The 22583-nt window shown below is 49.3% G+C and overlaps 2 protein-coding genes across 22 annotated transcripts in view; one reads left to right on the forward strand and one right to left on the reverse strand.

The window, feature by feature from the left end:
* Positions 1–22583, reverse strand: part of FHIP1B (FHF complex subunit HOOK interacting protein 1B) — a 45201-nt gene that overhangs the window by 13484 nt on the left and 9134 nt on the right. For 11 of the 19 annotated variants that reach the window (XR_012076549.1, XM_072969373.1, XM_072969377.1 and 8 more), the window contains 11 exons: positions 22048–22376; positions 21280–21918; positions 20759–20917; positions 20480–20566; positions 20101–20268; positions 16543–16622; positions 16134–16339; positions 14955–15734; positions 12333–12511; positions 12009–12171; positions 9325–9513 (listed from right to left, as the gene is read on the reverse strand). Coding sequence is in view for 13 of the 19 variants with exons in the window: in XM_072969373.1 (XP_072825474.1) it covers positions 9325–9513; positions 12009–12171; positions 12333–12511; positions 14955–15734; positions 16134–16339; positions 16543–16622; positions 20101–20268; positions 20480–20566; positions 20759–20917; positions 21280–21918; positions 22048–22185 (2788 nt within the window). In the remaining 6 variants the exon portion in view is untranslated. Of the gene's footprint in view, positions 2953–8989; positions 9514–12008; positions 12172–12332; positions 12512–14954; positions 15735–16133; positions 16340–16542; positions 16623–20100; positions 20269–20479; positions 20567–20758; positions 20918–21279; positions 21919–22047; positions 22377–22583 lie in introns of those variants that run through there. The other 8 variants (XM_072969386.1, XM_072969383.1, XM_072969382.1 and 5 more) reach the window with 4 other exon arrangements.
* The window catches only part of C10H11orf42 (chromosome 10 C11orf42 homolog), a 26727-nt gene continuing 6441 nt past the window's right edge, over positions 2298–22583 (forward strand). Inside the window, exons 1-4 of one of the 3 annotated variants that reach the window (XM_072969388.1) lie at positions 2298–2385; positions 3417–3970; positions 7482–8280; positions 8644–8995. In XM_072969388.1, the coding sequence (XP_072825489.1) occupies positions 3899–3970; positions 7482–8280; positions 8644–8858 (1086 nt within the window). In that variant the 5' untranslated portion in view covers positions 2298–2385; positions 3417–3898 and the 3' untranslated portion in view covers positions 8859–8995. Of the gene's footprint in view, positions 2386–3416; positions 3971–7481; positions 8281–8545; positions 8996–22583 lie in introns of those variants that run through there. The other 2 variants (XM_006203447.4, XR_012076550.1) reach the window with 2 other exon arrangements.

The raw sequence follows: 22583 nt of genomic DNA on the forward strand, positions 1-22583 counted from the left end.
TAAAGTCCAGAATGAGTATAATCTCAGACAAAAAGCAGAGAGTCAATGTTATGAGGTTAGAGAAATCTGCAGGCTGCACAGGCAGACCCAGGTTCTCTGGGAAAACAATCGTAACCGTGGGTATAGGAGTTAGCCACAAAAACCTGAAGCCTGGTGCTGTCCTGACAGCTCCGCACAGACAGCTGGACCAAGCACCATGGGATACCACACAGGAGGAGGCTGCAGATCTGAAAAAGCAAGTGATGCCATCTCCAGGGCCACATGGGGCCTCGCCAGGTCCTCATTAACAAGAAACTGAAGAGAGAGCCCAGAAGCCTGGTATGATTTTCAGAGGTGCTGTCATGCTGAAGCCAAGTGGACGAGGAGGAAATCTAGTTTCCCTCAGCCCAAGTGTGGGCTCAGTCATTCTCAAGGCTCATCTCTTTCATGAAGTTGTGAGTTAAGAAGAACTCCAGGCAATGATTTTGCAGATAACTGTGACAAAATTCTAATCCTAATGAGTCATGAGTTTTTAAGATGTACATATCCTTCTCTGAGTGATTCCTCTTCAATAAATTTATCCTGACAAAATAATTAGAGATGTGAACAAAGATGTATGCAGTAAGATGTTTATTACAACATTATTATAAAGAAATATAAAGAAATGTGTGACAGTCCTGTGTCACACATACACACGCACACCGTTTTTGTCTTTCCCTTCTGGTACGTGAAAAGGGAAAATCACACACAGCCAATTTTCATAAGCAATGACTTCAGTCCCCCTCCCACCACTGGCAGCCTCTCTTCTAAGGCACCTTCACTCTGGTTGCACACAACTCCCAAGGCAGCTGAGTCCGAAGCTGTATACTGTTCCCTGTAAGAACTTTCCTCCCTCAAGCCAAAGGTCCACCCCCTTGGACACTCGTATTTTGTTTTGGATGGAGACTGCATACCTACCATGTGGAGTGTTTAGAAGGCTTTACCGGCACTCTCACTCCTCACAACAACCTGAGAACAATTATAAGCCCATAATCCTTTATCTATAATTCCAAAATAAAAAAAAAAAATCTCTTAAGAAACAATAGTTTTTTCATAACTTTGATCCAAAATCTGGCCTGACCCATCACAATCATATTTATAGTATATATTTATCTCACTTAGTGTGAATATTCATACACTTAGCTACAGAATTATTGATGGGTTTGATTATAGGGCACTGCCCTGAATCGCACTGGGGTATTCCTTTATATATCATAAAGGCACTCTATTCCCTTTCTGAAGTCTGAAAAACTCTGAATTCCAAAACCCATCCATCCCAAAAGGTTTCAAATAAGGGATTAGGGACCTGTACGAGCATCCCTACAGCCTGAGAGAAGGGCTCCTCGTCACCACTGGTGCTGTTCAGTGCGGCCCTAGGGGTGCTTGCAGAAAGCAGCATGCTCTCTGGATGGTCAGCCCCACCTGTTTGTTCCCCTAGTGCTCCCTACCCTGCTCACTCCTCAGATACGCTGATGATCTGTGCCTTCCTCCCCAGGGAGACCCCAGAACTTGCCACAGTGGTGGCAAGACCCTTGAGCAAGAAATGGCCCGAACAGCCCAGCCCTTGGGCTCATCAACTCCACCCAGAACTCAGCTGTCACCTGTTTTCCTTCAGCAACTTTCAGTCTCAGACTCTATGAGCCAAAAGGAAAGACAGACTTTTTTATGAGATTTTTTAGGGAGCAGGAGGATCATGGTGATCAGACAGCGAGAGAGAAGACAGAGGTATGGGCTTCTGGCTGAGTTCAACAGTACCAAGTTTCCCCTCTGAGCCCCCTCTATGAACAAAAATCCAAAAGAGAGCCTCATCTGATTTCACCAACAGCTCATCAACCTGGTGGCACCTACCTCATCCGCCCCTTCGCATCCTGGAGCCCCTCAGGGTACAGATGTGCATCACTCTCTGCCTGTTTCTCAGCAGCTCTCACTGTCTGTCCCCCAGCATCTGTCTCCCTGCACCGTCTGTCAGCTATGACCCGTGTCTGTCTCTTGTACTTGTCTCTCTCCACCTCTGTCTACCTCACTCAGAATTCCTTTCTGAGGAAACAGAGGTGCCAGCTATACTTTACTAGGTGAACTCTCCTTGTCGACCATAATAAAAAATGTGCTAAAGGGACATGAGGAGGAGGAGACTTGGTTTTACCTAACAAGAATCTTGGGGTTTCTGATTGAGTCTATGGTGGCTCTTCTCCCATTCTGCCCACTTCCCTTTAACCAGCACTTCGAACTTCAAACTGGCACACAGCCCTCGGGCAAGCACAAGGAACATGCTGATCTCTCCCTTCACCAGAAGAAACTACTGTTTAATGGTTAAAGCTGGAATCAGGCAGACTTGGATTTGAACCCTAGACCCTCCATGAACTCACTGTATGTTTTGCACTAGTTTACTTAATCTCTCTGAGCCTGTTAATTCACTTGTAAAATGGGGAGATAACAGTACCTAGTTCAAGAGATTACTAAAAGGGTTAACTAAGATAATGCCTTCAAAAGTGTTTGGAAAAGCCCCTAACACATTCACTTTCAACAAATATTTAGATGCTAATTCCTCTCCTGGAGCACAGGCCCATGCTCACTGTCAAACCCTTGCTGAAAGACCTGACACCCAAATGCTTTGCTCTGTCCAGGGAGACCTGCTCTCCACTGGGGCCAGTTACCTGTCCTTTAGGGAACTTCCCGGCAGCACTCTCCCACCACAGTAGGACCCTCCCCGGGGCCCCATACTCATACCACCTCAGTCAGCTCCAACAATGGCCAATTTTGTGAGAAGGCTCTACACGCTGGGCCAGGATAGCAGAGGGTGCTCCCCGCACACATGGGGGTCTTCCTGGGCACACAGGAGTGGAGTGGGGAAGGAGCTTCTAGGAAGACTCTCTAGGGTGGTTCTTCTCCAGGGAAAAACCGCTCTTCTTTCCCAGCAAAACACCAGGTTGAGATCTCCGGACAGAGACACAAGTGAAAATCACCCACAGGTTAGGGCTGCAGAGGGAGAGCACCCACTAGACACAAGGCAGCCCAGGAAAGGGAGTGGAGGATGGAGAACATTTTCTTAAATTTACCTGGGTGTATCTGGTTTCCTGAAAGTTCTCTCCAGTAACTAAGGCAACATTATTGCAATTCGATTCTCATCCTCCACACTGTCACCGCTCAGCACGGCACCCTCCTACACACCCACCCGGCTTTCATTGTAACTGTAACCCACTCACTAATAATGAGCTTCAACCTAGGCTGCACATTAGAACTGCCTGAGGAACTTTAAGAAACCCTGATGCCGAGGCATTTTCCAGACCCATTAAATCAGAATCCCTGGGAGTAGGATCCAGGTACTAGTAATTTTTAAAGCTCCCAGGTAATTCCAAAGCACAGCCAAAGTTGAAAGTCACTGCTTTATTCTCGTTTAGGTGCTGATCCCTGCTTCTCTCATGTCCCTCAGGACCCCAATCCAATCTCACAAAGAAGTCATCTGCAACTGACAAGATAGCAAAGCAAACTGCTTTAAGGAGGCTGCTAAAGGGAGGAGAGGCCTGATCCTGTTTCCTTAAAGAACTCAGACCAAGAACTACACACACAAACACACACACATATACACACACATACACACACACATGCAGACATGTACAAACGCCCTAATGGATACCTGCATCTTCCTCCCCTAAAGCAGGAGAATGAATAAGCAACTAAAGAGAATGAACTGAGGCTGTAGGCACAGTGAGGCTAGGAAAGTGACTGCCCTCTCCTCATCCAAGGCCCCGGCACCCAGCAGGACCTCTGTGACCTCATACTGCAGTAGGTCAGAGCCCAGGGCCTGGGGCCTCACCTCCCTGGGCAGCCTGGGGCTCCTGCAGCAGCCACTGCCCTGCCTAACCCCTCCCACACCCCCACCATGTTGGTTGGTACCCCTCACCTGCTGACACTGGATGAAGCTGATGCCACCTGGACCCTCATCAAAGATAAGGTAGGTAAAGAGGGCTAAAGAGGAAGTAACAAAGTGTGAGCTAGATGGGTCTGAGCAGTTTCTGACTAGGAAGGGGTGGAAAGCCTGGAGACGATAATAACTAACATTTAGTCAGTGCTGGCTTGTGTGCCAGGCACTGCACAGAGTGCCCAATTTAATTACAACTGCAAAAGCAGACAGAAAGGTTCCTTGAAAGACAACATACAGAGAGCCGTAAGAGCAGAAAGGAGAAGTGCTAAGGCAGGGTCAGGACTTAGGAGGTCAGGAAAGGCTTCCTGGAGAGAGTGACATTCTAGCTAGGCAAGCAGGTATTCCCACACAGAGGGAGGAGGAATACTTGGCACATAAACGGTGCTTAATAAACACCTGAATGAGTTAATAAGCAGGTGGGTTGGTGAGTGAGCAGTGTACTAATTAAAGGTAGAATGTATGCCAAAGCCAGGAGAGAAAAAAGAAAATGTATACCTGTGAACTGCAAACAGTCCTCTAGAACAGAGTTCAAAGTACTGGTGGAAATGCGGTTAAAGAGGGATAGGGGCTGATCATGAAAGGCCTTTTAAGTTTTCTAAAGAACCTGAACTTTACCTTCAGCCAGTTCACAGATTCTCTCCCGCTTAACTTCCACAGAATGAGAAATTTGGGTTTTGAGCCAAATATATGGATTTCCAGGACCTAGCAAATCCCAGCTATATTTGAGTCGCAAGAGCCCAGAAAACCCCACCAAATCTAGATGGGGACTAATTTCTGAGATTAGAGAATTGAGGGCTCAAGTTTTGGTCATGTTATCTGAAGGAGAGTGAACAGAAAGCATTTGCAGAAGGCAGCCCACCAGGTTTAAAACAACCACCTTAAAGGAGTGCCAACCAGACTCAAGGCAGCCTGAATGGCACGTAGGTCCCACCTGAAGTGGAGCAGCTGCTCACCACAAAGGTCAGCTTCCAAAAGAAGCAAAACCAGGAGAGCCAAGGTCCTCCCAAGAATGAGAGCCACTAGTGTCAGCAGTGTAAAAGGTTGGGCCTGGACTACATGAATCACAATTAGGGTGAAATAAATGGGGTCTTTAACTATTAGAAAGCTACACCAGCTCTGAGAATCAGAAAAACTCCCTATGCTATTTAAATGGAAAATTGTCAGGAAATTCAGTGTAGGGACACGCAGGATAAACCACTGGTGGTGGATGGCAAATTTAAAGAGCAGGACACCTTTCTGAGTGACCTGGTTTCCTCTCTTCAGAACTGCTGACAGTTTATTGGGCACTTTGTAGAACATCTCCCTAAACAGAATGTGACTCAAGGGCTCCCTATCAGAATTCAAACCAGACAAGGTACCTACAGGAAGATAATCTTCCACCATCACTTTCCTGGGCTGCTCCTGGGTGAGCTAAATTTGCAGGCCTCTAAGCTCTTCAGAACTTCCATCCAGAAATACAAGTGCAGCAGAAGCAGGTAGTGGTTTCAAATGGTGACTCTGCCAAGAATACACTCACCCTAGCACAGAACTGAGCACTTTAGTTTTCCTATTTTAGGGTAGCCATTTGGGCCCTCAAGGGTAAGAATAAGGACTTAATAACTTCCATTCAGGCAAATTCCTGTCTATATTCTGGAAAAGTTTCCAGATAAATCAGGAAGTCACCCTCTAGCAGAAACGTAGACCATGAGAACCAGACACGTTAAACATCACACTCCTGTTAGAGGGACCTCCCCGGAGACACTTTCATTCACCTTAGTTGTACAGAAACCGAGGCACCAAAGTCGCAGCTAGGGCGGGGTTCTGAAGTTATGTCTGGTGACTATGCTTTCAAGGTCATGGGGCAGAACATTCTATACAAAAGTCCTAACCCACCATGGCTCTGCTGTCACCCCTGGAAACCCAACTGGCCCTTCTCGGGGCCTTTTTCAACCCGAGGCCTCCACTCAAAAGTTAAGTGTTCCATGTCTTAGTGAAACAAAGGAGTAAGAATGATGGGAAATTCTTCTCTGCAGATCAACAAAGAGCACCAGTTATTTCCTTGGCTAGATGACAAAAAACAGGAGTCTTCAAAGCTATCACAGCTTGTGTAAAGCCCAGACACAGCTCCATCAGTTAGATACCCTTCTCTTACGCTAGGGGGCAGCACTTCCAAATCAGCTTTATGTAGCAAAAAGCAGATCAGCTTTAAGGGACCACTGGTGAATTCTACCAGGCCAGCAAAGTGAGCAATGCCATCTTGGGGCACAGACATGTTGGATTTGGGAGGCTGGGGGAGGGAAGTAGAGCACACAGCATTTTAAAATTAGAACTCTAAAATGAAAGGGGCCCAAAGAAGGGACGGTATATGCTCCCCAGCGGCATGCAGACCCAGAACTCTCAGCCAACGATATCTGGGATGAGTTAAGATCATAACGAACTATAATTACTAAGAGGATCTTACAGGCTTTCCCAGTTGGTCATGAAGTTAAACTTTCCAAAACTGGGTTACCAAGCCCAAAAAGGCCAAGACAAGGATAAAATCGAGAGGAACTGTAATCCCTAAAAGCCTTTTGGAACTAGCATTCCAAAAATGAGGTCACAAATCCCTAAAAGAAGTACCCCCTGCAGCTAGGGCAGACACAGTGTAAGAGTGGACTTCCAAAGCTACTTCTGTGTATCCATTCTTGGTTAATGACATCACCCATCTAACCAATCACATAAGAATAATCCTTGAGGATTCCTTTTCCCACACACCTTAAGTGACCAAGTTCTACTAATTCTATAACCTAAATATCTTCCCCCATTATTTTAATTCAGAGGCTCACCATGTCTTGTCTGGAATTTTATAACATTCTTAACTGATTTTTCTGTCTCCCTTTATTTTATGCCTTCCTTTCCAAATAAACTTTTTAAATGCCTATCTGATCCTGCCTCTCCTAGCCAGAGCCCTTCAAGTGGCTTCCCATTGTCCTCAGGATAAAATTCCCACCACTTAGCACACACACAAGGCCTTGAAAATTCAAGTTCCTGTGTACTTGTCCCTCTCCACACCCTACACTGAATAGGAAATTATATGTTCCTGACTGTGCCCTTTAGTTTATTAAGTTCAAGTTTTTTTCACTGGCTGTTCCTTCTCCTGCCTAATTCCTTCGAAGCCAAAGTATTACCACCTAGAAGCTATCCTTGATCCTCTTCTATCAAAGACAAAGGCTGTTAAATCACAGCTCACCTGCCCCATAGCTTGCTCTCTGTTCTTTTACTTAGCTGCCTACTGTTTACATGTTTGTCTCCTCCATTAGACTGAGCTATATTAGGACAAGGACAAAGTCTCATTTTTTTATGCATTTCCAGTATCTGGCAGAGTCTGGCAGATAATAGACATTCAAGGTTTTGCTACAGGAGAGAACTGGGAGACAAGCAGGAAGCATAACACTTTGAGCACATTGTGGAGATGTAATCCAACAGTGACAGTGGGAGGGTCAATCTAGAGCAGGCTATCAGGTAACTCCTAGCCCTGACCCTAATGCACTCAGTCCCTGACCTATAAACTGGCCACCTGCAGGTCATCGAGGAGCGCTTTGGGCACAATGTAGTGGCAGTACCTTTCCTGTCGGACGCAACCTGCTATGACCTACTGGGTGTGCTCGTGAAACAGTCCCGCCCAGCCCACACCCGCCTGGCTCTGCCAGGTCGGCAGGGCCGGCGGGCACTACAACCAGTGGGGCCACTACCAAACCTCCTGGAGCAGGCAGGGTCTGAGGGAGCCTTTGCCCACTGCACTCGAGAATACTCACCAAATGGCCGAGCAGAGATAGCCTATGGAGAAACGCGACTGTTGGATGGACAGCCCTGCCGGATCCACTTACATATGGGTGGCCTGCGCAAGAAGATGGCCTTCCTGCTGCTGCCACCGGGGCAGGTGAGCCTACAGCAGACTCTTCCCTGGCTCCGAAGCACCCGCAGCATCTATGTTATCTACCAGGTCTTCTCCTGTTCCTGGCTGCAGCTGGGGCTGCTGCCTACCGCCCGTGAGCCCCAGCTGCTCCGGTTACAACGGTCACTGCCTATTGCCTTCTCCTGCCTCAAGTTTTCACTGCAGCCCAAGGGAGTGCTGGGACCACAGAAGCCTCTGATCAAAGACCCACTGCCTCAGGGGGCCAGTTGGGTCAGACCCAACCTCAGCACCATGCCACCTCCGGCCCCCACATCAGCCCCTGAGGATATCCCCGAAGCTGCTGCTGTGCCCGTGCCTGTCCCAGACCCACCTACACCTCCTCCCCAGGAAGGGCCAGAGGGTAGACCAACCAGATTCTCCTACAAGGGTCGAAACTTCTTCCGAAGAGGGCCCCAGATGCTGTCAGGTACTGCTAGGGGAAATGAAGATGAGAGGGACGGGGCAGGGTGGAGGGGGAGGGCATGGGGAGTATAGCCCAGGAATGCATGGGGCACCTGTAACTCCACACTGGACCCTCGCGAGGAGGATGGAGTGAGGGAGCCAGGGGAGGGTGAGATGGAAGCATGGTCCTGGTGAGGGGGTGGGTACAACAAAGAAGACCAGTGGGAGGGATCAGGGAGGCAGAAAGACCACGGCATGAGTCAAGCTCTGACTATCCCCAACCCTGGCAGAGAACTGGCTCTTCAGCCCCCGCAGCCCCCCACCAGGAGCCCAGGGTGGGGGCCCCGGGGACCCCGACCGGCACTCCATGTCCCTGCCCCTGCTGCAGGGTCTGTCCTCGGAGTTCGACAGCGACGAATGAAGCTGAGGCAAAAGATGCAGGGGGTGAGGCCCCCAAGATCTGACATAGGGACACTGGTCCCCAATAAACATCAACTGCTGCCCCCCCTAGGCCCATGCTACTTCTTCCTGTGGGGGTCTGGAGGAGGAAAGGCCCACATTTCTTCCCTAGGTTTCATGTCCCCTCGCCCTCTAAAGGTGTAAGAAGTGCCTTGAAACTTGGCATCTGGTCCTCACCAGAGAGAAAGTACCCTGACCACTTCCCAATCTATGTACAACTTTCTTGGAGCCCCAGCCCCACAGAAAAAGGGAGGGAAGGAAGAATGAGCACAGAATAGAGATTTCCCTTTTATACGTATTGCAACAAGTTCTCCAGAAAACATTCATCGGAAATAAATTAAAAAGTCCTCTCGCCACTGCCTCCAAACATAAAAAGGAGCCTACACCCTGGCCCCCAGCCCAGGCCACTCAAGGCCCTGATTGTCCATGGAAGAAAGTTAAGGATTGAGGGCCCCAAAGCCTGAGACAGGAGGGCCAGATCCCTCCTCTGAAGTATCCAACAAGAAAGGCGAGGTGACAGCATGGGCCTGGGAGATGGCAGCCAGCTCCTTGAGAAACTCAGGGAAAATGACTGCACAGTAGACAGCATTCTTGACTCGCAGAGCCTCACCTTGGCGCTCGGGGGCCCCGCCTCGGTGGGGCAGGGCCGGCGTTGAAGCCCCCGGGGAGCCCCCACCTAGGCCAAGTCCTGCGCCGTCTCTCCCAGGCGGAAGAGCCAGCTGCGCCGCCTGCCGAGCCCTTGTTGGACTGTGTGCGTGCCGCAGGAGCAGCTCCCCCAAGGACGGCCTCCGACTCTTCACTGGGAACAAACAGGAGTGTCGTGAAGGTGCTGGGTCAGGCAAAGTCCCCCGCTGCCCGGCCTGGGAGAGGAGACTTCCCCGTACCCCTCCAGGTTCATGGACTTCTCGACTAGGACCTACACCAAAGTGCTGCCTGCCCAGCCTTCTTCCCTCTGTCCAGCCTCCCCGCCAGCCAACCACCATGCTCAGTCTTTAGTCAGTCAACACTTCAGCCGTTCATCCCCAGACAAGACCCCCTCCTTCTCCAGGCCCCTTCACCACGAGGGATTCTCTTAATGCTCCTCCCTTTCCAATCACCATTCTACCATGGCCAAGCTCCTTCTCCTCAGTCTGTAACATGCCCTTACCTCTTGCTTCCCAGCACCCTCCTGAATTAGGGTCAAACACTTCCTCTCTCCCCCGCCTGTCTGTAACACCTGACCCACATCCTCTGCTCCTTCAGTACCCACAGGGCCACGTACACAACCATAGTTCAGTGACTATCAGATCTGCCACACACGACTGTTCCTCCAAGACCCACTCTCCTGTGCCAGCACTTTACCTTCCAGCAATCCCTCTCCTATATCCGCCAAAGCCACCTTCCCACCAGGTGTGGCCAGACAACTTCACATCAGCTTAGACTCAAGTGAACCATTTAAAATACTGCCTTCTCGCCTCTAATTTTCTGCCTGGATCTATGCCCAAGGTCTAGGCCCTAAACTCTAGGTATCCAGTCTCTAGATCATGACATGGTTCCTATTCTCAACCTCTAACACTGGCTGCAGAGACATGCTAGAAAGATCTATTAAATTTAGCATTCAGGGCCCCTACCAACCAGGTTCACACACTTTCTCCACCCTCTTCTCACAACTTTCTACAGCACCCCCTGCTTTGGCTCCACACCCACCTTCTCTTCCTGGGACTCTTCAGGCTCTTTTCACGTTTCTGTAGCCCCTTCTGCCTTAATTTTGCTCTCCCCACTACTTTCGTCCTTGGCCTAATTTCCCCACCCCCACCTCTCGGTGAAACCTCCTCTAGCTTGCCCTCCACTAACTTCCCATTTTACTGCCCCGCATTGTAGTAACTTGTTCTCATGTTTTCTACAGCTTTTACTAATCTGTGCGCTTAAGGGCTTGGACTCTGTCTTATTTGTCTTTATATTCCCGGGCCCCCCACAGTGAACACGTACCAGGACAGTGGAAGCAGGAAATACTCACAGTACTGGACTGTGAGAAACTCATACTAAGGAACTTCAGCTGGGTCTTCACAGCTATACAAATAGCCCTTCTGGTACTCTCTTTCCAACTTATATACACTTTTCTCCTTAAGCTCCCATCTCACCTCTGCTCTCTTGCTCAGCCAATTACTTTTGCCTCTTACTCTGATTAGCAAATAAAGTATGACTTCAATTCCCTAAGCTTCCCCTCCACACCCCAAATCTTCACTGGTACATATCATTTCCTCCTTTGATCTCTCCTCATCTGCCTCAAAGAAAGTAAAAAAACCACCTTTTCCTGTCCAATGTCAATCCCTTCCTAGGGCTCTGGATCTCATTTACTCCCAGCACCTTTAAGACTTTGCTCCTTCAGTTATGACAACCCTCCAACCACTGTAGAGATTATCAGCTCTTTGAAAGCAAAGATCTCATCTTGTACCTCCCCGAGCCCCCTGTACCAAAGACAACACCTGGTACACTTGGCAGGTATGCAGATACTTGTTGATGAAAGATAGATTTAAAACTTCACAGCCTTATTTAACTCTTCCTTCTTCCTTATACTTCATAACCACTCATCAAACTCTGCCAATACTTCCTTCCCATTTCCACCATATCAAATTCTTCCTTTCTATTTCCATGGTTCTAATTCAAGCCTTACAGGTCACACCTGCAATATGACAGAAGCCTCCCGATTGCTCTCCTAACTCCATTTTCTCCTAGCTCCAACACACCCAGCATATGAACTGGCATACTTCTCTCTCCACTCCCAGATCTAAGAACCCCCAGTGGTTTCTCTCTGCCTAAAAATTCGTAACTGCTATCCAGCTCAGCTTCTACTCTGAGAACCTTCTGCTCTGGTCAAACCTTTCCAGTCTTACTACCAACTGTTTCACCACCTTCTAAATCCCCTGCTCCAACTAACAGTTCATGTTATTCCCTGAAAAAAAAGAATAAAGCCATCCCACTCCTTTGCCTACCCAAGTCCTACCCATCTCCCAAGACCCACGTCAAATGCCATGTCCTTTACCAAGCTGTAACACTATCTCAACCTAGAGATGATTCTGTTCCCTTGACTGTCCCCCACTTCTAGAGTAGTTTTGTTGATACTACTGCTTTGGCTCTTAGTGGACAGAACTATGTTTTATCCTCTGACCAGAAGCCTGAGGACAAAATCAAGACTCCATTTTCTGCAACTCCCCGGTTCCTGGCACAAGGCATCAACTTTAACAGGAACTCAATGAACCTAAGCTAATTAGTTGTCCATGGAAGACAGGGAGTGGGTGGCAGGGTAGGCCTCACCTAGGGAATCAGAGCGGCGGGGGGCAGGTCCTGCTGGAGGGCCCTCAGTCCAATCCAACTTGCCACGGGCAATGAGGTACTTCTTGGCTTTGGACAGCAATGCTGGGAAGTCCTCCTGCGAGGCCGCAAAGCTCTCAATCTTATTCTTCACAGAGCCCAGCACCTATGAAGCACAACTTCATGACATTTCTGGGTGGCTCTAGACTGACACAGTCCCTTCTAGTCCATTGGTCTTGTTTCCAGCCCCCCCCCCACGGCCACTCCAGCTGCGGGCCTGGCCCACCATGGAGCCTGGACGCACCCATGCATGCATGCATGGCACACCTGCAGCAGGGACTTGACACTGGGCTGGAAGACCATGTTGGTGTTGAGCAGGAAAGAGCGGAGCAGGGGCTGGGGGTGACAGGCCAGCTGGGCCACCAGCCCCGTCAGCAGGAAGTTGACATAGACGGAGTTCTGCAGCATGTTCTCGAGTTTGGCAAAGAGCACAGCCATGAAGGGGCCTGGGGGGTGGGCACAAGGATACAAGGCCTGAACACAATGCACGTCACACTCATTCCTCCCAAAAACAAGAGACCCCCCACCACCAACCAGATGAAAATTATTTGTATGTCAGTCTCCGGGTAGGTTTAAATATCCTGTGACCACCTATTCTGGAGGAGATAAAATGGCAGATACCACAGGGACCCACAAGAGGTCCAGAGGCCAGCTTTATACACATCTGAGCTGAAGGGGCAGACCATAGGCTCTGGAATCAGAAAGACCTAGTTTTCAAATGTTAGCTTTACCGTTTACCGTTAAGTTACTAGATGAATCAAAACTCTCCAAGCATAGTTTACTACTTGGTAAAAGAAGAAAATATACCCACCTCATAAGGTTATTAAGAGAATCAAAGAGGTATTGATATACAGCATTTAGGCCAAAATCTAACAAATCATAAATATTTAATAACTATAAGCTATATAATATTTCTCAGTTTTTTAAAAAGCTTCACTCAAGAGGACAAGTGAAGAAAGAACAAGTAAGAAAGTAATTAGGCCAAAAGAAGAAATCAGGTTACACACGAGACAGAGGATAACGCTAGACCTGGGTCAGAAAGAAAGCAAGAAGCAAGTGCAGCAAAGGCAAAGAAGGTGACGATATCGGCTGGCTTAAAGTCAGAGGAGCGATCGGGTCTGTGAAGGAACTAGGAGCCAAGACAGTGGAACAGAATCTATAGTAGAGGGAGCCTAGTTCAGGGCCAAACACTGTTTCAGGGAAGACTCCTTAATCGGGAAGAAGATAACAGAAGAGATGAGAATGATGTTCTGGAAGAACTAGCCTCAACCGAGTAGATCACCAGCACTAGGACTCTGGAACCATCACAGCCTGTCTGCTCAGGGGTCTGGTGGGAGAAGGGAGTGTGCCTAGGAACTGCACTATGACTTGAGGCAGGAGAACACTGACAAGCAAGGGACACCAAATCCTGAAAAAGATCCTAGAACATTCTCCATTCCCTATGCACAGGACTAGCTTTAGCTCTTAAACAACTCTAGCTCAGCAGGGTCCTAAGATATTCCATAACTTGGTCCTTCTCATTTCCTGGGACTTTCTTGTAAGAGAAAAGGCCCAGATGAGTTTACAAAGAAGAAAAAGGGGGGAGCTTTAATTAATGCTTCGAGAACATGGTAAAACCAGCACACTGCCTTCTAATGAGATACAGCAGGAGAGAGCAGAGGCTAAATAAAGGGAAAGAGATATTTCACGCAGTCTGTAAGAGGGAGTTGTCACGACTCCCAAGCCGAAGGTCTGATGCTGTACATGCAGGATGCAGCATATCCCAGGCCCAGTTAGGACACGTATTGATCAAGGCATGATAACTTGACTACAAACAACAGGAAGATGGGTGGTTGCCTTGGCCAACTTGTATCTGTCATGCATCCAAGAGATGATAATCCTAGTAAAAAGCTACCATGTGCTGACTTCTCACAACGTACCAGCATCACAAGGAAGTGATTTACATGCATCAGTGACATAGATGGGATGCTAACTCAAGGTATGTGTAGTCCAAAGCACTACACTGCTTCCCAAAAGTGCCCCCTCCCCCCAATGCCCAGCCAGCGTGAGGGCTGGGCTGGGTAAAGCTGGCTCTCAAACAAAAACAAAGAGCAGTTAACCCAACCACTCAGGCCAGTTGGAGTTCTAGAGTCTTTCAAAGAGGCAAAAAGAACTTAGCTAGGGGGCTCAGGGCCATGCTTTGTCATTTGCCCTGACAGATGTATTTCACTGATCCGATTTATCCAGACAGAGGTATTTTACTCGACCTGCTTAGTTCTTACTACTAACCATAAACCCTTAAGAAAGCCTTACTGAGAAGTCATGGCAAGTAACAAGGTACAAGGATAGGGAACAGGAGAAACGTGAAATTGAGTCCTTCTTTGAAGAGGCTGAGAAGAAGGAGGCCAGAGCTGAGGAGGGGGTAGAACGCCAGACAGCTGACCCCGGTTCACTGAAGAACTGAGAGGAGACCCAACACCCAGACAGGTAGACTGGTGGGAACAGCATGGAACAGCATGGTTTATAGGTGCCTCACATACAGGACAGCACATATGCCTTCCACATATATCGCTGTGATTTACCAGAAACACCAAACACAGAATAATCCGATCACACATCCCAGGAAATGGCCAGACTGGGGAAGAGGAGGAACATGCACATAGGACAGATATACAAAGCTTAGTCATAAGTCAATACTCGAACCAGCACAAGCATGGAAGACGTACAGACAGACACAGAGACACAAGTATGACATGATATGGATCTGGAGGGGACCCAAGCAAAATGGATGAGGAGCTAGGCAAGTACAGAGGAATGACATGGCCAAGAACTGGTCTCAGAAACCAGCGCAAACACATCAAGAACATGCAAAGGGTACACAAAGGAGAAGGCCTAGGCTAAGTAGCTTACCAGTGAAGGGCTGGCTTGGCAGCTGGTTGAGAGTCCGCAAAGGGCTGCTGAGGAAGGGGCCAGGGGGCTCAGGGGGACAGGTGAAGCTCTCGTAGGCCTCCTCCTCCTCAAGAGGCAGTGCAGGCTCTAGGGGGGGCTCTGAGCCAGCACCCCCATTGCTCAATGCCACCTCCAGCTCCCGGAGCTCCTGCCCAAAGCCCTCCAGTCCTGCCATGCCCTCGGAGGTGCCCTCTAGCAGTCCCCCAGCTCCCTCCTGTGGCACCCGACGAACCTTCTTGGCCCCCTCAGGCCACGGTCCTGGCACCCCATTGAGCTGGGGAGGGGGCAGGTGGCCGGGGCCCTCTCTTCCACCCCCAGCCAGCCCCCCACTCCCCAGCTCTTCCTCCTCCCCTTCCCCCGCATTGTCCCTGTCCTCCTCAGGCAGTAGGCTGCGTTTCTTAGTCCGGGAGCCAATGGGACTGGGCTCAGGAGGGGGCCGCTCGCCATCATAGGGGGCAGACCAGGTACGGCAGGCTTGGACACAGTGGTCCACACCACGGCGCGCCTCACGCAGATACTCCAGGTAATTGTCTTCCAGCTCACCAGGCTCCTCTGCGGGGCTGGGCCGTCGGCCAGGGCTGGAGGCTGGGGATGCAGCAAGCCCTGGTGAGCGAGGGGCTGGGGCTGGGGACTCGGAGCCACCCAGGCTCTGCTGTCGCAGGAAGAGGGCCAGACGAGATGGCGTGGAGGGACGGGGCACTGTCACTGCAGAAGAGGAGTCAACACTTGGGCTTCCAGGGCCTGCAGGGGGGAAAAAATGTAAGAAGGATCCAAGAGACAGAGGTGTGGGAGGAAGCATAAGACAGCTAGGGTAACTAAGAGAGAAGACAACAAAGCGGCAGAAACATGGGACCTATTCAGACAGCTGACTCTCCACCCTCCAAACCTACTTTTACTCACCTACCACCCCCTCTCACCACCACTGACAGCAAAGAAACAATGGAAACAGAAGAGTCCAGGACGGGAGTGAAGAAGATGAACAGCTTTGCTCAGAAGCTGAATTTCTCTGGTGGAATTAAGGATCCACCCTACAACACCCCTCATGGACCTCCCCAAAGATGGAATGCCCCTCATGGTTACCTCCCTCCTCCCACCCTAGCCCCTACTTCTTGCGAGGCTCTCCCAGAACCCAGGCCATACCCGTCGTGTCCTCCCTTCTCCCTGCCTCTCTGCTAGGCCCACCTCGTGCCCATGAGGCATGCTCTGGACAGGGTGGGCTGGAGGCACGGTGCCGACAACAGCGTGGGATTAGAGAGAGAAACTTGTCTGCTGCTCGTCCATATAGGTCCACATCACGCACAGCTGGTTTCTGGCTCAGCATCACATGGTTACATGGGACAAGATACCTGGGAAAGGCAGCAGAAAAGGGACACAGGGTAGATCAGGAAGGAAGGACAGGGCTTGGGAGAACATCAGTAGAACTACATGGCTAAGCCAGGCTTCAGGAAGAAACACATGAGCAACCCCAATACAACCCATTGCCCCAGCAATGCACAAGGGCCCTGAGGGTTCCGGATCAGCCATCCCTCAGCCCTGCTCCCACAGGTACCTGAGAACCAGCTGCAGCAGGACATCCTCACAGCTGAGGTTCAGTAGGGTCCTGAAGAGACTCAGAGAGACCATGCAGAGCTGGGGGGGTGGGGGAGGAGGGAGGGAGTCACCATAAGAGCTCTCTACCCTCCAAGATGTTTACCAAATGGGAACCCCCCAACCCTAGGCCCAACCAATCACTCCTGGAGCAACAATATGCACAGGGCCTGGCACATAACATTCAAATAGTGAATAAATGATCACATGATCTTCGTGGGCAAGACTTTATTCTTCACAGAGAGGAATGAACCATGTGTCAAATTCAATGTATTTCTATAGACCACCACATGTCAGCAGACTCTCTGGCTACATATTCCTGGCAGCAGAGATTCCAACAATACTTAAATGGAATGAATACCGACGAAGAGACCCCAGGAAATAGTGGGACTGAATGAACGACTAACAGGAGACAACAGCAGCAGGATAGCTAAGCGAATGCCTGTCTGCAGACTGTAGCAGCACAGTAACTGAAGGCCTACCAACGAGAAACCAGAGGGAACCTGGAAGAATCCCAGCTGGGAAGTGGGCGGGGCTGTGAACATGGAATCTGAGTCACCTCTCCAACACCACTGTATTTCTCAGATGGTAGGATAAAGAAAAGTTCAAGGGCAGCTGACGGGAAAAGGAAAAAATAAGGTGGGTCCAGTACAGGGGAAATCTTTTGTTTTTGAGAAGTAAAAAGAGAACAGGCACACGTAGGCTCTCCCTCACTCCTCTGAATCCCCACAGCACTTTCTCTATACTTCCCTGGTGGCAAGTATGCCTGGAGCTCCCTGAAGACAACTACTGGGTCTTAGTGTAGGGCACCACCTGCACGTCATTTACAAAACAACTGTAAAAGCCAATCATAGTAGAAAAGAGATGAGATAGTTCACATTTTGGACAGGATGGATGTTCAGGAGGTTTATCCTAAATGACCAATTTTACTAACAATGAATACATTCAGACTCACTACACGGCTGTGTGATAGGCAGAAAAACTGCCCGCCTCAGACGTCCAGGTCCTAATCTCTAGAACCTGTAAATATTTCATCTTACATGGCAGAAGGGACTTTGCAGGTATGATTAAGGTTATGGAATTTGAGATGGAGAGAGTATCCCGGATTATCCAGGTGTGCAATCAAATCACGTAAGTCTTTAAAAGCAGAAAACCTCTTCCAGATGGGTCAAAAAGGATGAGAGATTTGAAGCATGCGAGGGGCTTGATCATCCACTGATGGCTCTAAAGATGGAAGAAGGGGTCACAGGCCAAGGATTTGGTTGGACTCTAGAAGCTGGGAATGGTCCTCAGCTGACAGCCAGCAAGAAAACAGGAATCTCAGTCCTGTAACTACAATGAAATAAGTTCCACCAATGACCCAACTGAGCAAGGAAACAGATTTTCTCTTAGAGCCTCAAGAAAGGACACAGCCCTGATGACACTGATTCTAGCGGAGTGAGGTCCATATCAGATATGTGACTTACAGAACTGTAAGATAATAAATCTATGTTGTTTTAAGCTACTATGTTTATAGCAATTTGTTATAACAGCAATAGGAAAGTAATACAGATACTCAGGCACTCAGACTGGGTGCCCAACATGATTCACCCGAAGCCACAAAAGACAGGCTACAGCAGTTACACAGGCCAACAGAATCCAGCTTAAAAGGACCAAACAGGGGAAAGGAAAGCATCTGCATGTTTACCATGGCATCCTGAAATCAGAAGAGACCTGGCTCCTCTAAGAACCGGGAACAAAGAAGAAATACCCCAGGAACATGAAAGGCTCCTGAGACCAGAGGACCAAATGTGACACTAACAGAAATAAAAACTACACAATAAGGGAAAATCAAAGAAGTCAGGATAAGATTAAGACAAAAACAAGATGGACAGAGCCCAGCAGAAGGGGAAAAAAAAAATCAACCCTAAGAAGGAAATCAATGTTCCTGAAACACAAACAGGACATTCCAAGAGGCCAGATTTAAGACCATGGTCTGACTTCAGCATGATGAGAATTAAAATTTTAGTTTCGTAAAATTAAAACTTTGACACCTACTTCCTATTGGTTTACACCAAAATTCTTAATCCAAGGCATGTATCATATCACATTTTGGAACACCGTAAAAGCACATATGCCTTGGACCTACTCCCAAAGATTGTAACTCAAGAGATCTAAGGCAGAGCTTAGAATTTGTTGTTGCAGTTGTTATTTTCAAATTTTAAAGTGTACACTTAGTTCAGAAACATTGGTCAAGTCAGAGTGAGTCTACAGTATCTCATATATACCCTGACTCAGCTATTCAGAAACCTCAACTATACAAATCATAGCTCTTTCAGAGCCTCACCTATCTGGAACCCTACAGCTAGGTTCCTCAATTATCTAGAGCAGTTTTCTCGAATCCTCAGTGATCCAAGAACTTCTATTTTTAACACAAGGACCCAGAGAACCTCAATTATTTGTAAGAAAAGAAGGAAACAAAAATGGTGCCAGAGCCAGAATAAATGCCATAAATTCCATGGCTAAACTAAGGCTTTATTGCCCTAAGAAAGACTTACTACTTAGAAACAATTTACTCCTATTTTATATACATTTTTATTGGTAAAAATCCAAACTTACCATGGTCCACAAGCCACGCATGATCTGAATCTCACCTCCCTTTCATTCTCCCCTCTGCTCACTACACCTCCAGTCACACTGGTCTTCATTTCTTCAAACACATTAAGCTCGTCCCCCATTGACGTCCTTTGAGTGCACTGCTCCCTCTGCCTAGACTGTTCTTCCACTTGCTCTTCAACAGGCTAACTCCCTCACGACCTTTAGGTCTCTACCAATGTCACCACCTCAGAGAGGCTTTTTGACCACCCTATGGTTTTCTAAGCACCCTGCTGGTTTTTTCATAACAACTTTCAATTATTCTAGTTATATGCTTGCTTATCTACTTCCTCTGTGAAGGAAGCTCCATGCAGTCAGCAACTACTGTTTCCCATCATATCCTCAGTACCAGAGAACAGTATGACACATAGTGAACATTCAGTAAAAATGCTCAGGAGGAAGGAATGTAATTGGAAGGTGTGCGGATGGGTACCCCAAGTTACAGCAGCTCAAATGCAGCAAATCCAAAGGGAAGAGAAGGTAAAAATACTAGTAGCACCTGGACCACGTATCAGAGCAGACACAAAATGTGAAGAAGAGATCTCAGGTCACCCACAGCAAGCCACAGAGCGCTACACAGCTAGAGAGAACCCCAGGCCAATGCTACATTACAAGTGTCGCACAGATGCAAAACATGTAGCCCCGATGAGCAGCCAAAGAGATCCAGGAAAGGTGACTGTGTGATTCATGTATTATAAAAGCAAGTAGGCACATTAAAATTGTACCCAAAACAGTTAAGTTTAACACTAGAAAGAAAATGCCACCTAACTCTGAAGTAATTGCTGGAGACAAAGGCCAAAGAAGGGCAGGAACACCCTCCCAGAACAAAGGTCAGAGAGAGAAGATGGCTCACCCAGGTAAGCCAGGGCAGAGGTAGGGGCCATACCCGGGAGTTGCTGCCAATACGGGCAACAAGGGTGTCAAGGATGGTGTGGGTGTCATGCCGGTGTAACAGCAGGAATCGCAGGAAGGTACGGAGCAAGGCAGGCTCTGAGATACTCCGTAGGAAAAGTTCCAGATAGGCGGTACTGGCGATCATCTCCTCCACAGAGGTCTGGACCAAGGGAAGGGAAAGTTTGGAAATTTAGGGCTTCCCCACATATACACTGAGCCACTTTCCCTAAGTTCTAACAAGGTAACTAGGAGCAGACAGGGAAAAAGGGAGAAGTACATGCCCCACAGCCTCCCACATTGATCCTGGCATTGAGGGGACCATCCCTCAGCCTAATTAATCCCTTAATCTGCCTTCCATCCATGACTCTCACCTTGTGCAGGGCAGGGCCCATGACAGGCACCAGGAACCCATTATGGATATAATCAACCAGCTGCTTTTGCACCAGGGGGTGAGCCACCTGTAGGGGTGGAAGAGAGAGGGTGGAGGATTTTGAAGGGGACCACTGTCTGGAAGGGAGTAGAATGGTATAGTACGCGTAGGTACCCTATCTCCCAGATGGCAGAAAACCAGAACTCTGGGGAATGCGCCCCCTCCCACCCATCTCCCCAGAATGACCAAGGCCCAGCCTTCCTGGGAACCCCAATCCCACCTGAATGACTGCATTGCAGAACTCTAGGGAACTCATGAAGAGCGCAAGGGCTGGCACTCCCAGCCAGTCCTCCCGTCGCAGGCAGTGCCAGTCATCACCTGGAACTTCAATCTTTCGGGGCAGTGAAGAGTACAGGGCACTCAGCCCTGTGGCCAGCACCTGGGGGCCATCCCCAAGGACACGTTACCAAAGGCTCAGACCATATAAAAAGGGGGAACAGAGAACTATTAACTCAGTCTTTATGAGAGTAGAGGGAAGAGCTATTACCAGCAGGTATTTAGTTACCCAAGGTGCCAAGACATCATGTGGAACGCTGGCCCATGAAGAGCCTTCATACCTGCCTTATACACATAAGCCCATGGTTCATCCCCACCCCAACTCCAGGCACTGCTTTCAAACCTGAGGGGCTACTTCTTGAAAGAGAAGACCCTGGTACATAGCCCCTCCCCATCTCCTGCACAGCAAGGTGCTGCCCAGTGTCTGCACGCCATACCCTACCCCCCATCCCAGGAGGTGCTGACCGGGCAGAAGTAAGAGTGATCTGCAATATAGCGGCCCACAGTGGGGCTCCCAGCTGACAGAGCCATGAGCAGGAGTAGGGAGTCACGGGCCTGCTGGCCTAGGGTGCCCTCTCGATGGACGAAGGGGACAAGGCGAGAAAAGAGGAGAAGACGGGGAGCAGCTCCGGGCTCAGGAGGTGGCTGCAGGAAGAACTCGAGCAATGAGGGCTCCCGGGCCAGACACACGCACAGCTGGCTGAGAAGTAGCACCAGGCCTTCATCCAGTGCTGGGTTACTGGGCACAGGGCGGCCACAGGCGTCCAGCAAGATCAGCAGAGCCTCACGAACTGGACCATGCCGCAACAGTGGCTGGCGAGCTTCGCTCACTAGCATCTCAAATAGTTTCAGTTGCTCAGCCCGCCGTTCCTCAACCCCATCTCCAAGCTCATCCCACTGAAGCTGCCAGGCCAATACACGGGTGAGCAGATCCTCGCGCAGAGCAAACTCCAGCAGGGGCCCAGGAGCTGAGGGGGCTGAGGGGACTGCACGATCCTCTGCCAACAGGGTCAGCATCTGGTAAGTGTGGTTTCGCACAGCACTGAGATCATCTGCGCCCCCAGGCGCTGCCCGAGGGCCTTGCCGCTCCAGGATTCGCACCACCTGTGGAAACAGGACAGCGAGAAGGAATCTAAGATGATAAGGTGACTAGGTGGCATGGTGAGAGAACAGAGAAGGTTAGAAGGACTCGGGCAGTCAGTAGACTGGGCCCTTTAGCATACAGTCTCCTACCTGGGACCAGTGATTCTTGAAGACCATGAGGCAGGTCTCAGGGTCAGCCATGACAGGGGTCTGCAGACTGGCCCCTTGTGGTACACGGTGCCCAGGGGCCCGGGAGGCCAGTCTGCTCAGCCAGTTCATCCTCTCCATGAAGCAGGCTGGGCAGGGCCAGCGGCCAGAGGGCCACACTCTGAGAATATGCCAGTTGGAGGCTTTTTCCACTTGTGTCTCTAGTCTGCTTCATCCGGTCTGTAGGAGCCAGCAGCTGTCCATGGAGCCAAAAGATGCACCAGGCTGGAGTAGTGAGCCCAGAGGTCACTGCCCAATCCAGACCTACAAATCTAATTCAAAGAGAAAGGGAAAAGAGGTTAACAGAAGTTTGCTTCTCTCCACCCACAGCAGGAAGAACGCAGAACCACCACTCCACTGAAAACTCCACACATACGTGCACACTCATAGCACCTTAAACTCAACATGTCTAAAACAGAATTCATTCCAATACCAAACTGTTACCCCCCCTACCCTAGCCTTCTCCATCTTAATAAATG

Source organism: Vicugna pacos, chromosome 10 (assembly GCF_048564905.1).
Source record: "Vicugna pacos chromosome 10, VicPac4, whole genome shotgun sequence".
NCBI classification, from domain to species: Eukaryota; Metazoa; Chordata; class Mammalia; order Artiodactyla; family Camelidae; genus Vicugna; species Vicugna pacos.